The sequence below is a fragment of the Nelumbo lutea genome, chromosome 2 (assembly GCF_056320005.1).
Source record: "Nelumbo lutea isolate HS-2025 chromosome 2, American lotus-T2T, whole genome shotgun sequence".
Taxonomy (NCBI): Eukaryota; Viridiplantae; Streptophyta; class Magnoliopsida; order Proteales; family Nelumbonaceae; genus Nelumbo; species Nelumbo lutea.
The window spans coordinates 24,142,297-24,159,199 of NC_142685.1; the positions used below are offsets into that span (position 1 = coordinate 24,142,297).

A 16,903-nucleotide genomic window follows, 5' to 3' on the forward strand; every position below is an offset into this window, starting at 1 on the left:
TATTCGGATGTCTTTCCTTAAGCCCCCTATAAAACTTCCCACCAGAGTGGCCTCCGGCCAGTCATGAACCTGGGTGGCCAACCTTTCAAATTCATTCTGATACTCCCTCACTGTTCCTGTCTGTCTCACCCGGGAGAGTGACTCGTTGAAGTTCTCATAACTAGAAGGACCGAACCTCACGCGCAAGGCTTTGGTTAGATCCAACCAGGTGGTTTGGGGGTGGGTCTTACTACCATTGGTACCACATAATAGCCTCTCCATCCATGTGTATGGCGGAAATGGAGACCCTCTGATCTGCTGGCGTCTCATGGAATTCAAAGTAGCATTTGGCCCGATAAATCCAAGGAATGGGATCATCATCACCTGAGTAAAGAGGAAAATCAATTTTGGCAGCCTTGACTGGAAACACTCCTCCCCTCCTAACGCCGCTGCTGCTAGATCCTTCAATATCAGTGGGTCTTGAAGCTGATGACCTCCGTTCGAACTGACCTACCAGAGCCGAGAGGGTCTCTTTGATTTCTCTCAACTCGCTGGTGGTCTGCCACACTTCTCCTTCGATGCGGTCGATCCTTTCTTCTGCAGACGAAGACCTGGTGGTTGGCATTGCAGCTGGGCTCCGATACCAGTTGATAGGTTTCACTTCTGTTCTGCTTTTGGTGAGCTGGTTCGAGGGAGCTTGCCCTCCTGAAATGGACGTGAGTTTGAAGACAAGAGAGAGAGAGAGAGGGAATTATTCACTGTCTTTCATGCATTTGCTGATTGGCCTATATAGTGCATGGCCAGCTAACAACTTGTAACCGACTCTGAGCGTCTTACACAGACTGATTTCTTCCCATTACGTGGACGTCGCCGGGTATACACGAATTTAACGGGTGGTGCCATACGCGTGATGTGTGTGGTGTTCTGGGCTGATACTTGGGCCTGCTGGGCCCGAGTTTCTCCATCTGGGTTGTCTCCTTCTCTGGGCTTAACAGGTTTTCAGAAATGAGGAAGGAAATACTATAGCCCTTTTCTCTGGTCCATTTGGAGAGGGTGATTCCCTCAGGTTTGAGATATTAGCAGCCCTGGAAGCGATCCAAAGAGCAAGAGAACTGGATATTAGGAGACTGATTCTTGAAGGAGATTCGGAGATAGTAGTAAGTTGGTTAAAAGAAGACAAGCCTGGTTTGTGGAAAAACAACAATGAGAGGAAAGAATTTAAATGGCTGGCAAAGGATATTGAAGTTAAGTACAGCTGAGTTAAAAGAACTACAAATGCCATTGCTGACGGGCTAGCTAAGCAAGGGGTGTATAGGGCTTCTTTCTAATTCTGTTTTTTGCTTGTGGGGGAGCTAAGACAGTTTACCTCCCTCTGTTTGATTGTAATACCTCCTAATTAATTCCAATGAAATTCTGTTGTTGATAAAAAAAAAGTACTCCAGAGTCCAGACTCATGGCTACTTATCAAAAAAAAAAAAAAAAAAAACTTAAAATGATTGTGGCCCATACTAACCTTTCTAATTCAGTTTTCGAAATTCAAATAGAAGGATCATTCTTTTAAATGAAATAGGTCATCAGTTATAAATTAAACCTGATTTAATTTATTAAATGAAATAAGAAACCCAAATCAAATTTAGCACATAAGCACAAGTAGGGTATCTCGAACGAAATAATAAATAGTGTGGACCTAAATCTGTTCATGGGTCGAGCTTCAGGCTGGGCCCATTTAAATTTGGCAAAAGCTAAACCTGAGCCTGGTCCATGAACAGGTCTTGTGGGACCCATTCTTATAGAGAAACTGGGTTATAAATTACTAATAAAACCTGATTTAATCTCTTAAATCAAACAAGAAACCTATCTATCAAAAAAATCCTTTACTAAAAACAATCAAATGAGAATCTAACCTAAATTTACAGTATAGATAATGGATGTCAAACAAAATAGTCAAATTAGTGACCATATGGGGGGTCATTATCTAGTATATATATTAAAGGAAAGCCCTCAGACTAGAGCCTAGAGGGCTTCTACTTCAGATAAGTGACACCCTATATTCTTAAGAAAGAGTATTCAGAGAGTGGTTCTTTCCACTCTGAAATAGAAGCCTTGTTCCTCAGACGTGTTTACCCACTCTCAGAAAAAAAAAAAAAAAAAAAAAAAACGCTAACCTCAGAAATGTGGGAGCCTAGAGGGTTTCTACTTCAGATAAGTGACATATATTCTTAAGAAAGAGTATTCAGAGAGTGGTTCTTTCCACTCTCAAATAGAAGCTTTGTTCGTCAGACATGTGTTTACCCACTCTCAAAAAAAAAAAGCTAACTTCAGACATGTGGCTGCCTATCAATAAAAGTACACACTTCAAAAGATGTAGGATCCATGTTAATCTTTCTATTTTAATTTCCTCATTCAAATAAAGGACTCATTGTAAAGACTTTCAATGGTGTGGGTCCCATTCTTTTAAATTAAATAGCTTATCAATTACAAACTTGTTTTAATTTTTAAAATTAAGGAATTCAAATTATATGTAATAGATAAATGGTGAATTCAATAAAGTGGGTTATTTTTTACAACAAAAACCTGATTTCATCTCTTAAATAAAAAAACCTATATATAAAAAATCCTAAGGTGTTTTGGAGCTGCATACCCTTTGCAATATGTTGGAACTTGTGGAAGGAGAGGAATAGAAGAATTTTTGAAGCCAAAATCTATAACATGAATAGGATTGTGGCTGCTGTAAGCAAGTCGATTGCTGTTTGGGTTATGGATCCAGAGTTTAGACATATTGATAGAAGGGATCTGGGGGAAAATTTAGGGGAAGTGCTGGAAATTCAGGTTTTAATCTGGAAAAATGTGTATTGAGTTTGGGTCCTACATTCTTGATTGTAATGAGTGATGACTCGTCACCTTCTTGTATTTTCTTTTATTTTAATGAAATTTTCGTTTTTTACCTATAAAAAAAAAGCCTAACATAATGGTAATAGGTGATTGATAAAAAAAATGATAATAGGTGTCGATAAAGTCCGAATAATGCCTCCGGATTTAGTACGGGGTAGTCATTATGTAGTGAATACATTAACCTAAATCTTTGCAATAATGACAAAAGTTGTTCATATGGCAGTACTAGCAAGGCAGTAATTTATTTCATCCTTTTTTTTATGTTTTTGTGGCACTTATATGAAGAGTTCAATATGCAAAGGTGGATCCCTTGTTATATTCCTGTTGTACGTCTTTCTATAATTATACATAATATATTTGTTATTATCAACGAAAAGGAAAATCTCATTGGATCCAATGGCTTAAGCTCTTACCATGACTTTTAAGCTATATTGTTGAACTAACATTTGTTTTCTTTGAATTATCACTCATGCTAGATCTTATCACTCATGTTCTGTGTAGAAAAAATTTTTAGTCAAGTCAAGTGGGAAAATCCCCTAAATGAGCCATATGGACGGTCAATGTGATTGATCTGAACTGTGTACTAAATTGTAGTACCTTTGAATCAATGTCTTCATCCCTAAATCCACATGCATCAACCCTAGAATACACTTTATATTGATTTTTTTCCATGAGTAATATTAACAGTTCATGGTTTTATTTTAACATTGCCATGTGGAAGATGACCCAACTAGCAAATCCTATATTGAAAATTTCCCAATAGTTTCTATTTTTCATTTTAGAATTCATTCTTATTATCTATTTACATAAATCCACCATCTGCATAGTTGTGCGTTCCCTGTTTAAGTGGCCTACACAATTATTATTCTATATCTTAAGTTGGTATTTCCACTTCCATGCAAGTCTTCAGGATTGTGCTCAGAACTGTACATGATGATTGCTTTTAGAGAATGGTTGATGCTTTCTCTATAAAAAAGTATGAACTCTAAAACTACTTGATGGCCTGTTTGGAAGCACTAATAATATTTGTATGTGGTTGCGTACATGCAGGACATGGCAGCAAGTTTATGTTTTCGGGGTCAACGAATATTTTTGCACAATGCAAGTGGCTGGTTTGGCAATGTTCCTTTAGAAGCTTCTGGAGATTTTGGTATTAATCCTGAATATGGGGAGTTCCATCTGATGTGCCAGGTCATAATCTTTGATATCTGCATGCTCTTAGATTTGGGGGGAACATTTTCCATACTTGAATCAGAACAAACTAATGCCCATAAAAAATGACAGTTACTTATCATACATCATGACATTAAGATACTATGTGCTTGAAGCTATGGAAGGATTTTATTCCATGCCTACCAAGTCAAATTTATATCCAGTTTGTACTACAGTTAACATATTAGATTGATAGCCTTTTGCTTTTTTTTTTTTTTTTTGAAAAGTAGAAAGAAAAGAAATCATTTAAATAAAAACTGAATACAATCATTAGAGGGTGTTGAGACAACACCAGAAATACCCAATCACAACAAAATTACATCGAACAAGAGGAAAAGAAAAACAGACTCCAAATCTCTTCCCGAAAAATTAATCTTCTTCCTAATAGTTCTGGAACCACAGACTCACGGACCAATGCATGAAGACCTTTGCCAACTTGTCCACACCTTGATCATCTCCTTCAAACACCTCTTCCTGCCCGTCTCCTTTCTCGTTCCATGCCTCTCCTCCTTTCCCTACTGAACCCTTCTTTAGATTCTTCTCCCTCTTTCTCCTTTCAAATGCTTCAAAAGCTTGTCTACCAAACTCTTTGCCGCCCCAACTCTGCATCTATTGCAACGAAATCCTTGATCTACACCAATCTTCCCATTTTTTTCCTTGCTATCTGAAATATACTTATCGAAATTCATGGTTTAGAATTGGGGAAACAGGTTTGCTGGTGGTTATACTGAAAACGTGATACTGAGAAAGGTGGGGATAAGAGAAGTGGAGAGAGAAGCTCCTATATGGAGAAGGCAAAAACTGTAGAAGTGGACAACTGACAGATAGGCCAGATTAAAAGTGGGGTGTGGGAAGCAAATGTTTCTACTTGGTTCCAGATGGAAAGGGAGAAATGCATAGGTGAAGTATTTGGAAGCTGATCTGGTGGGGGAAATAGTGACCAGACTCTCAATCAGCGAACTGCAGAGGTGGACGGTGACTTTTGGAAAGTGGCTTTGGGGGTGAGGATCAGAAGGATGGACAGAGGCAAATATCTCTTCATTTTCCCTTCCGTAGAGGAAGCTAATAGCCTGATAGGATCTTGAAGACTGGCGCAAGAAATGTTTTTTTTTTTTTTTGGGTGAAAAGAGCGATTCATTCAGAAACAAGAGAACAATAGAAACAGATACAACAAAAGGCAAAAGCAAGACACTCACAGACCTAAACTTGTGACACAGGAAAAGAAACGACAACACACCCGCAACAAACAAGGAAGAGAAACATAACCAGAAAAAAACAGAAAAGAGAAGAGACGCACACAACAACTACCGCCAAAACTAAGGTTCTTTACTAACTTGATCAAACACCACAGAGTCCGCCAACCATCTAGGCATAGCTTCAGCGAAACAGCTCTAAGAAGACAAACCATGGATAGCTAGCTTATGTAACACCCCATTAGCAGAGCGAGGCACCCAACAAAAATCAAAAGATCTTCCTTGAATCAGCTTCCTTACATCCATGCATAAAAACAATAGATCACGGTGACAGTTCAGATCAGAATAAAAAGGATTGTCTATCAGAGATTTACAGTTAGATTAAAAAACCACTGCTCTGATGGATAACCCCATGCTTAAGAAGATATGAGGCCAAGGGCTTTGCAAAATACTCCTTGGCATTATTAAATCTGAGATTTTTTTATCGTAGTTCTAAAATGGGTAGAACCATTTGATGAAAAGCATGGGTCAAAGTAGGAATTTCATCTCGAGAGTGCATAAAGTAAACTCATGAAAACCGAGAGTAGTCATCAACAAATAACAGAAAGTATTTGTACCCTCCCATAGCAATAATGTGGTATGGTCCCTAAATGTCAGTATGCACAATTTCAAAAGGAATAATACTTCTTTCACTACTCAATGAATAAGTTGATTTACAATGCTTTGCCAATTCACAACTCTCACACTTCAAATTGGACAGTTGGATTGACTCAAACAAAGCAAGAAAAAGACTCTTTAAAGACCCAAAAGACAAATGACCCAATCAGTTATGCCAAAGCATAATCTGACTCATAGACTATGACACATAAGACTTCCCAACTTCTTTATTTCTCCCAGGTGGATGTTCAAGCAAATAGATCCCATTCGTCTCACGACCAGTCCCAATCACCTTGTCGCTAGATCTTGGAAAACACAATGATCAGGGAAAAATGTTACTGAACAATTCTGATTTTTAGTGATACTACTGACTGAAAGTATATTAGTACTTAGATTAGGAACATGCAGAACTAAGGATGAAGAAATGGCATCAGAGATTCTGATGTCTCCCTTGCCAGAAATAGGGACAAGAGAGCCATTAACAATAGATACTTTGTTTATACCAAAGGACAGGCAATAGGAAGAAAAGAAGGAAGACAAAGTAGTCATATGATCAGATTCACCTAAATTTATAATCCAAAAAAGACTAGTGTTACTTGGGGCAGAGGCATGCTAGGCAGTAGCCTTTGTACCTGAGTGAGCAAAAGCAGTAAGTGGGAGTAGGAGGAACAGTAACTGATTGGGGCTGTCCAGTAATACCAAAATCATTCTTCAACTGATTCAAGGCAGTTCTGACTACAGCCAAGGCATCAAGAGGACTGGATCTTGTGTTGGATGTGGATGGAGCCTCTGTAGTCACGGCTGTGTTGGCATTCCCTTTCTTATTTTTGGCTTTGCTGGAATAAGTTGAGGGTGAAGCTTCCAACAAGTATCCCTAGTGTGTTTTGGTTTCTTATAGTAATCACAAAACACCTATCTCTTCTCCTCCTTCACTTTTCCTTATTTCCTCCAATCTTTGGCTTCATAGCAGCTAAAGCTGATTCTATAGGTGGAATTTGAAGCATAACCTTCCTTGTACTCTCCTCACTGTGTATCATGGAGTAAGCCTGAGATAGGGTGATACTATCCCTAGTAAGAAATTGTTGTCTCACAATATCATAATCTGAAATTAATCCGGTAAGAAGCTCAAACACCCTATTTGTCTCAGTTAGCTTCCTGTATGTTGCTGCATCTTTTTGGCTTTCCCATTTGATTGTTTCCAAGTGATCTAGCTCGTGCCATAATGATTTTAGGGTGGAGAAATAAACAGAAAAAGATTTCTTCCCCTGCTTAAGGTTGTTTTCCTCACTTTTCAGCTCATATTCTTTTGCAACATTAAGGGGCTGAGAATAGGTTTCTTTCATATTATCCTGAATTTCTTTAGCTGTCTTTGCTCAAAGGTAGTTCCTGCTAATATGGGGCTGTATGGAGTTACATAACCAAGTCATGACAAGATAATTTTCTTGAATCCACTTAGCATGAGATAGATCCTCCTTTGCTTTTTTTTTTTTTTTTTTTTTTTTTAATGTCTCCTGTCACATATCCCAACTTTCCTCTTCCACCAATGGCCATCATAGCCAATTGAGTCCACTCTAAATAATTTGTTCCATGAAATTTCACAGTTGTAATCTGAAAAGTTGCTGTCAACAACACTTCCTGCCCCCACAGATCCTTCTCCATAGGATTTAGAGTCATAGTTTTCATGCTGAATATACCCCAAAGAAAACATAGGATAGTGAAAAACAGCACAAATTTACTCGCCCTTTCTCACAAATCAGTTCTGTCAGGAGCTGTTCTGAATCTCCACAACAGAAACAGTTCACAAGCTTCTCCTGGAATCCCAAAGAGAAGAGTAAGGAGATGAATAGAAGGTTACAGCCCTTATCTGATCTCTTTCATGCTGAAACCCTACAATCAGCCTTGGAGAAAACCTGAAACTGATAACCGCTCTCTCCAGAGGACTCAAAAACACTTCTAATAGCTGTTGGTCTGAAAAAGAATGTGAAACTTACCCAGAAAAGTCTGAGTACCACTTCCAACCACTGATTTAAGCCCTAGAATACAAACCGACCTGTTTCTCTGACTGTTCCTGGCCACTGGGCAAATCTCTCTCACCTTGGGCACCTTCAGCAATCTCCAATGACCTCCAAGAATCAGGCAAGAAAGAACTGAAAACTCCAGCCCTAAATAGTTCTCATGTAGCTGGCTGGACAAGGCCTACATGAGAACCCTAATCAATCTTTAGACTTGGCTCTGATACCAAGTTGACAATAATCACAGAGAAATCTGACTTCTTGCAAAAGATGTTTTCCTGACCCTCTTTGCTGCGGCTACAGACAAGTCAGCTTTAGTGGCAGACTCTTTTGTGGTGGAGAATAATATTATCACTTGGATACCCTCCTTCAGGAGAGGTTTCAATGGTTGGGAGCTGGATCCGGTGACCCATCTTTTTGAAATCCTTCAGAATGAGCAGCTGAATCTGCAAGAAGATGCTGGAAATGGGCAAGCTCTGGAGAATTCTCTGTCAAGCCCTTCTACTTGGACCCTTGTAGGAGAGGCAGAGGCAAGAGAGCCCTTTCTGAGCAAATTAATTTGGGAAGCAGCAGGCCCTTCTAAAGTAAATTTCTTCCTGTGGGTGGCTGCTTTGTACAAATGCCTGACTAAAGCCGTGTTGATGAAGAAGGGGTTTAATGTCCCTGACATGCTCTGTGCTCTCTACAATCAAGAGATGGAGACATCGAGCCACCTATTTCTGCACTGTAGTTTCAGTGCTTCAATTTGGAACCACTTCATTAATACTGTAAATTTAAACTGGTGTGCTCCAGGATCCGTGAAGGCCCTGTTAGAAGGTTGGCCAATTCAGGGTATGTCTAAAACGGGGAAGATATGCTAGTCTTCAATTCCAGCTGCAGTTTTGTGGGCCATCTGGCTGGGAAAAAAATTGCAGAATTTTTGAACAGAAGATGACTTCAGAGACAGTAGTAATCAATGGAGCAGTAGGTTTTTTGAAGAGCTGGTTGTCTGTCCATAATGTATTGAGAAGTGAAAACTTTTCTTTTTTTTGAGAGTGGACTTTTTTGGGGGTTCCTAATGGTTGTTATGTACAGTCACTCATTGTACAAAGGACCTCATTTTGATATTAATACAGAATACTATCAATTTGCCTTTCTCAAAAAAAATTGCAAGAAACAGAGGAAGAGGAAGGAGAGAGAGAGAGAGAGAGAGAGAAGGGTGCAGAAATCTAATTTGTTCTGCTGCCCCATTTGTTGCTATTTATACTAAACAAGAAATCAAAGGTTACAGTGATAGGAATACCCCTGCCGCCAATAACATTAAAAAAAATAAAAGACGAACAGACTAGTGGGGCCACAAGCTAATTATCTCTGTTCTCTACATAGAGCTTTGGTACTTATCACCACTGCTTCGAGTGATCTCTAGCTTCAAGAGCACTTTTTTTTCTTCCCTGCACTATCATATCTGTTATAGTCGACAGCACAGGGGTATTCTGGTCTTTTGGTTTATCTAGTTAGAAGTGAAAGGTCTGTTTTATTCAAGTTTAAGTTATGTGCCCCATCACTTGTAAGGGACAATACTGTCTTTTTGTAACTCAACTTATTCATTATAAATACAAAGTGGGCCGGCTAGAGGGTAACACTTTTCCTCTACTGCCGAACCCTTCTTCTTCTTCTTCTTCTTCTTCTTCTTCTTCTTCTTCTTCTTCTCATACTTCAAACCTGAACTGAATAGGATTATTTACATGGTATTAGAGCAATAAGAAACCATTTTTTTTTTCTTTTCCCATCGCCCATAGTCTTCCTAAGTGTTCAAAGGACATCTATTAATTTGAATGGTGAGAATTATGTGCTGTGGGCCAAATTTGTGGAGGTGTTTTTAAAAGCCAAGAAAAAGGTAAAACATGTGAGAGAGGAACCCCCCCCTCTGATTCTCTAGGGTTTAGTGATTGGGGACAGGAGGATGCACAAATCATGACATGGTTGTGGAATAGCATGGGACCCAAAATCAGTATGAATTTTATTTTCCTAGATATAGCTAAAGAAACCTGGGACCGTGCTAAGAAACTTTACTCTGGCCAAAATAATACTACTAGGATATATCAACTGTACCAAGAGTACTTTAATCTGAAGCAAGGTAACCAACGCTTGGAGGAATACTATGCAAGCATGAGAAATATCCGAAATGAGCTTAATGTATATCATCCTCTGACACTGGATGTTCAGGTTCAGCAATAACAACGAGAGAAACCTGATGTGACAAAGTTCCTAGTGGGTTTGAAGGCTGAGTATGAACTTGTTCGAGCACAAATACTTGGGGGGTATGCTCTTCCCTCGCTTGAAGAAGTGTTTGCCCGTCTTCAGAGGATATCTATTGAGTCTATAGAGTCTTCTTTTCTCTCGGACAGATCTGGTTTTGTGGTGACTAGAGGGGGAGGTCGTAGAAATAGAGGTGGTGGTCGTGGGTTTCTAGGAAACCGAGGTGGTCTTATGTTTAATCGTTTTGGTGGCCACAACGGAGGTCAGGAGTCAGGGGGAGGTCGTGGTAGATGAAGAAGTAATGCACCTAGAAAATGCACATACTGTGAATAGAGAGGAACACTGTTAATTTTTGCTATGATTTTCATGGTCCACCCAACACTTAGGCTAACCATGTTGTGACTAGTGGCAGTGGTACAGTTAGTGAAAATCAACAAACTGATCAAACTCCCTCCACATCTATTGGTGCATTTGGAAAGGAGATGGTGAGTGTACCACGTGAGGTATATGAGAAGTTCCTTCAGACATCCTCTTAGCAGAACACAACTATTCTTGCCCATTCAGGTATGGCTTGCTTGGCTTCCAAACCTTCACACTGGATCATTGACTCTAGAGCCTTGGATCATATGGGACTCCAAATGAATTTTCTTCACTTTCTCAGTCTTACACATCTGAAACAGTTACCCTTGCTAACCTCCTTATCTTTATCATATGTTTTATATGTTTCCAAGTTCCCGTTTAACCTTATGTCTGTTAGTAGATTAACCAAGTCACTTAATTGTTCTATAACTTTTTATACATCTTCCTGTGTGTTTTAGGATCTAAAGATGGGGATGAAGATTGGTGGAGGGCATGAGGTAGGTGGATTGTATTACCTTAATGGTGGTGGCCCGCCGGTAGCATTTCATTCGTTTCTTATACCTCTCCAATGGCACTGTAGACTTGGTCATCCATCTCTCAAGGCTCTAAAGTTGCTGGTTCCGTCCTTAAGTCATCTTTCATCGTTGGATTGTGAGTCGTGTCAGCTTGGGAAACACCATATAGTATCTTTTAGTCAAAGAGCTGATAGTCGTGTCTTGAGTCATTTTTCTTTAGTTCATTCTGATGTTTGGGGTCCAAATAAAGTAATGTCATACAATGGTTATAAGTATTTTGTAATTTTTGTTGATGACTTTTCAAGGATGGCATGGCTCTATCTTATGAAAGATCGTAGTGAATAGTTCTCTATTTTTCAAAAATTTTATGCTGAAATACGTACCCAATTTGGAGTTCATATTAAAATTCTTCGCTCCGATAATGCAAAAGAGTACACCTCAACACCATTTTAGCAATACTTATAGCACCATGGGATAATTCATCAAACTTCTTGTTCCTATACCCCACAACAGAATGGTATGGTTGAACGAAAAAACCAACATCTACTTGAAACTGCCCTGTCCATTATGCTTAATATGAATGTTCCAAAGCGTTTTTGGAGTGATGCTGTCCTAACATCATGTTTCCTCATCAATCGGATGCGCATGTCTATACTTGGAAGTCAATCCCCTTTCTCAGTTTTGTTTCCCACTTTGTCTTCGTTTCCTCTTATCCCGAGAGTCTTTGGGTGTGTTTGTTTTGTTCAAAATTTGGGGCTTGGTTTAAACAAGTTAAATGCACATGTGTTATGGACGCCTTCCTCGGGAAGACGTACCATCGCCGCCGGCAGCAACAGGCCCCGGGCCCACCGCCAACAGCAGCAAAGATTCAATGATTCTCATCCTACCCAGTTCGGCAACAACAACCTTAACTAGATTAGATTAGCTCATTTTGCTTGTTCTTATCTTATTGTTCTTATCTCTTATCTTATCTTGTTAATAGCTTATCAGATTAGGATTAGCTTAGCTTATCTTATCTTGTTAGTAGCTTATCAGATTAGGATTAGCTTATCTTATCCTTAGCAAGATAAAACTGGAAGTCTCCCTATTCAGCAAGGAGACTCCCTTTGATTAGGACTCTTGTAATCTCTTATTTAAGGAGATCCCATTATTGAATGAGATATCAAATTATTCAGTCAAGAGTGAGTTAGGAGAGTTGGTGATCTTTTGGACAAATCACCGAAGGTGCCAAGATAGGTTCATCACGAGCAAGAAGGAACAAGGGAAAACAGGAGGTTTTCCCCGTGGGCCGACCCGTGATGAGATCCTATTCCTGGGCCCTCAACAACTTGGTATCAGAGCAAGGCGTCATGGGAGATCTGGAACAGCTACCTTCCAGGGTCCACGACCTCGAGCACCAACTTGTGGAGATCAGCTCCGAAGTTCGTGAGATCAAAGGTGAAGTGCGAGAACTGCGACGACTAATGGAGATGTTTCTTTCCAGCAGGGAAAGGAACTCTGACGGAGGGACATCATCTAACGACCGCCGGCCAGATCTGCCAGAGTCTTTCGGCGAACAGCAGTCCGTCGGCCATGGAGCAACCATCATCCCCAAGTACAGCAGGCTAGAGTTCCCATCGTACAACGGCAACGGAGACCCCCTAGGCTGGCTGTATCGCTGTGAGCAGTTCTTTCGGAATCAACTGACAAATGACCAGGACAAGGTAAGCCTAGCCGCCTTTCATTTAATATAAGAAGCACAACTTTGGTTTTATCGGTTAGAGCAAGAAGAACCCGGGCTCAGTTGGCCCCAGTTTAAATCCTATTGCCTTCTTCGGTTCGAACCCCCATTGACCAACAACCCACTGGGCGAGCTAATTAACCTTAAACAGACCGGAACAGTTGCTGAATACCAGCGACAGTTCCAAACCCTCCTCGCGAGGGCATCCTCCGTGCGACCAGACCAGCAGGTCGATATGTTCACAGTAGGGTTAGCAGAACCCCTGCGAGTGGATGTCGAGATGCAGAATCCCCCAAATTTGGTCACAGCCATGAACTTAGCCCGCGCATTTGAGCGCAAGCTGCAGTTCAGCCGCGGAATCTTTAATGTGGGTCGTCCACCGAACTCGTGGGTACCCCCAAGACCAGCAACAACGACCCCCTCTTCTGCTACCAGCCGGGAAATGAAGCCTCCCACGACCACCACCTCTAGAGTAGTGACAAGTACAGGCAGTAACATGGTCACTCCTCCCATCAAGCGCTTGACCAGGGCAGAAATGGCAGAGCGCCGAGCGAGAGGTCAATGTTTCAACTGTGATGACCTCTACTCGGCAGGACATAGATGTAAGAGGCTTTTTTGCCTTCTCATAGATGAGCAAGAGGAGGAGGAAGGGGAACCCGTCATATTCGAACCAGAGATCTCTCTCCATGCGATCACCGGTATTAAAACCTCTCAGACCATGCAGTTACAGGCACAGATCGCAGGTCAGCCGGTGCGCATTCTCGTCGATTTAGGGAGCACACACAACTTCATAAGTGAACATGCAGCCCTGCAATTAAAACTACTAATGGAACTCCAGCCGCGACTACAGGTAGCCGTCGCAAATGGTGAAAAAGTTCACAGTCCAGGGATTTGTAAGGACGTCCCAGTACAGGTCAATTCTGAACTAATTCTTGTTGATCTATTTGTACTCTCATTGGATGGGTTCGATATTGTTCTTGGTGTCAAATGGTTAATTACCCTAGGCCTTATTTTGTGGGACTTCAGCGCACTCACCATGACCTTCCATCTGAATGGCAAGCAAGTTTCATGGCACGGTTGCAGGGTTAAAGAAAAGACACCGCAGGTTCATGCACTCCAGACAGAACCAACAGCCATGGAAAAACTTCTCGCCGAGTTTTCAGATCTGTTCCAGGAACCGAAGGGCCTTCCCCCTTTCCGAGCTTGCGACCATCGTATTCCTTTGGTGGCGGGTTCAGCACCAGTCGTTGTCAGGCCTTATCGCTACCCTCACTTACAGAAGGATGAGATAGAAAAACAATGTACAGCGATGCTAAACCAAGGGATCATACGCAAAAGTCACTCCCCCTTCTCTTCACCGGTTCTGTTGGTGGCGAAGCAGGATGGAACGTGGAGGTTCTGTGTTGACTATAGAGAACTCAATGACCGGACGTTCAAAGATAAGTTCCCTATTCCCGTTGTTGACGAACTGCTGGACAAGTTGCATGGTGCCTAGTATTTCTCTAAGTTGGACCTCATGTCCGGATATTTCCAAGTTCGCATGGCTCCCGGTGACGTGAAGCAAACTGCTTTTCGCACCCACCATGGCCACTTCGAATTTTTAGTCATGCCATTCGGACTCTCCAATGCACCATCTACATTTCAGTCACTAATGAACAAGGTATTCTAGCCCCATCTGCGCAAATTTGTTTTAGTTTTCTTTGATGATATCCTCGTTTACAGCAAATCATGGGTAGAGCATGTCCACCATCTGAGGACCGTTTTCGTACTCCTACGCCAACACAGCTTATTCCTGAAACGGTCCAAGTGCTCCTTCGGGGAGCGACAGGTTCTTTACCTCGGCCACATCATCCATGGGCATGGTGTAACAGTTGATAGTTCCAAGATTCAGGCTATAACAGAATGGCCCAAACCTCAATCCGCCAAGGCCTTATGCGGGTTCCTCGGTTTAACGGGTTACTACCGCAAATTTGTACAGAACTATGGAGTGTTGGCAGCCTCGTTAACCAACCTATTGAAGAGAAACTCCTTTCGGTGGGACGACGCAGCTGATGAAGCTTTTCTGTCACTGCGAAATGCACTGTCTTCAACCCCTGTCCTGCAATTACCTAATTTTGCCCTCGAATTTACAGTCGAGTGCGATGCTTCCGGAGTGGGTATCGGGGCCGTACTACAGCAGCAAGGGCACCCGATCACCTTCTTCAGCCGCAGATTGGCTGACCGGCATCTGAAGCTTCCAGCCTATGAGCGCGAACTAATCGGCCTTGCCCGAGCCATCCAGCACTGGAGGTTGTATTTGTGGGGGCGGTCGTTCATCGTCAAAACTGATCATTACAGCCTCAAATACCTGTTAGAGCAGCGTCTCACCACATCCCCTCAGCAGCATAGTTTAGCAAACTGCTCGGGTTTGACTTCCGGGTGGAATATAAAGCGGGATCCTCTAATCGCGCAGCTGATGCCTTGTCTAGGCGAGAAGAAGACATGATGGTTCTATGTAGCATTTCCCAATCTCGGATCTCTCTGTTTGACGACATTAAGAAGGCAGCACCACAGTCCCCAGAATGGTCGCTCTTACTGCAGAAGATCCAGATTGGCACATCCGACCCCGATTGGTCACTTCACGACGGGTTGGTACTGTATAAGGGACGAGTCCATCTTCTAGCAGACTGCCCGTTGATTCCCACCATCATCACCGGCATCCATAACTCCACCCACGAGGGCATTCAAAAAACACTATACCGCGTCCGGACTGATTTCCATTGGCGAGGTATGAAGACTTCTATTCGAGATTTTGTCCAGAATTGCTCCACATGCCAACAATACAAATGGGAAAACCTACACCCGGCAGGCCTCCTTCAGCCCCTTTCCATCCCATCGCAGATCTGGGCCGACATCTCCATGGACTTCATTGAGGGACTTCCCAAGGTAGGGGGCAAATCAGTTCTCTTTGTGGTAGTCGACCGCTTCTCTAAATACGTGCACTTCATTTCTCTATCACACCCGTACAGTGCCACTTCGGTTTCCCTCCCCTTCTTTACACATATCTTTCGCTTACATGGGTTGCCGGAATCCATCGTCAGCGATAGAGACCCGATCTTCACTAGTGCCTTCTGAAAAGAGTTATTTCGACTACACGGCACCACCCTGGCCTACTCATCAGCTTACCGGCCACAAACCGACGGTCAGACAGAAGTGGTTAACCGCACTATAGAGATGTATCTCCGCTGTTTCTTAGGCGATCAACCTCGACGGTGGTTGGAATGGCTTCCTTGGGCCGAGTACTGCTACAACACAACCTACCATTCCTCCCTCGGCATGACTCCCTTTCGCGTCGTTTACGGCAGGGATCCTCCCCGCTTGCTGTCCTACGAGCCTGGATCTACTCGCTTGGACGCAATCGATCACTCCTTACAGGACCGCGACGCACTCCTCGCCGACGTCTGCATTCGCTTACAGCAGGCCCAGCTCCGCATGAAGCTCCACTATGATAAGCACCATCGGGAACTGTCGTTCGATCTAGGACAATTTGTTTGGTTGAAGCTCCAGCCCTTCCGGCAGCGCTCCTTGCGCCACAAGGCTGCCCCGAAGCTGGCCCCTAAGTACTATGGGCCCTACAAGGTTCTGCGACGGATTGGCAGTGTGGCCTACCAGCTGGAATTGCCAGAGACTAGCTGAATTCATGATGTCTTCCACATCTCCTTGCTAAAACCATTTACCGGTGTTCCCCCGAACCAAGTTCCCTCCCTGCCACCCTTGAAAGATGGCAAACTGGTCCCCCAGCCTAAAACTGTCACCCGCTCTCGTTTTAATCGTGGAATCCTTGAAGTCTTGGTGGAATGGTGTGATCTACCACCAATAGAAGCCACATGGATCCCATTGGCAGAGTTCCAAGCCACATATCTAGCTTTCGAGCTTGAGGACAAGCTCGTAGTCCAGGAGGGGAGTAATGTTATGGACGCCTTCCTCGGGAAGACGTACCATCGCCGCCGGCAGCAACAGGCCCCAGGCCCACCGCCAGCAGCAACAAGGATTCAGTGATGCGCATCCTACCCAGTTCGGCAACATCAGCCTTATCTAGATTAGATTAGCTCATTTTGCTTGTTCTTATCTTGTTCTTATCTCTTA

General features: G+C 42.5%; 1 protein-coding gene across 3 annotated transcripts in view; it reads left to right on the top strand.

Moving 5' to 3' along the window:
- EMB2410 (embryo defective 2410) overlaps positions 1 to 16,903 on the top strand; it is an 87,637-nt gene that overhangs the window by 26,851 nt on the left and 43,883 nt on the right. For all 3 annotated transcript variants that reach the window (XM_088974098.1, XM_088974099.1, XM_088974100.1), the window contains one exon: positions 3,922 to 4,062. In XM_088974098.1, the coding sequence (XP_088830224.1) occupies positions 3,922 to 4,062 (141 nt within the window). The remainder of the gene's footprint in view (positions 1 to 3,921; positions 4,063 to 16,903) is intronic.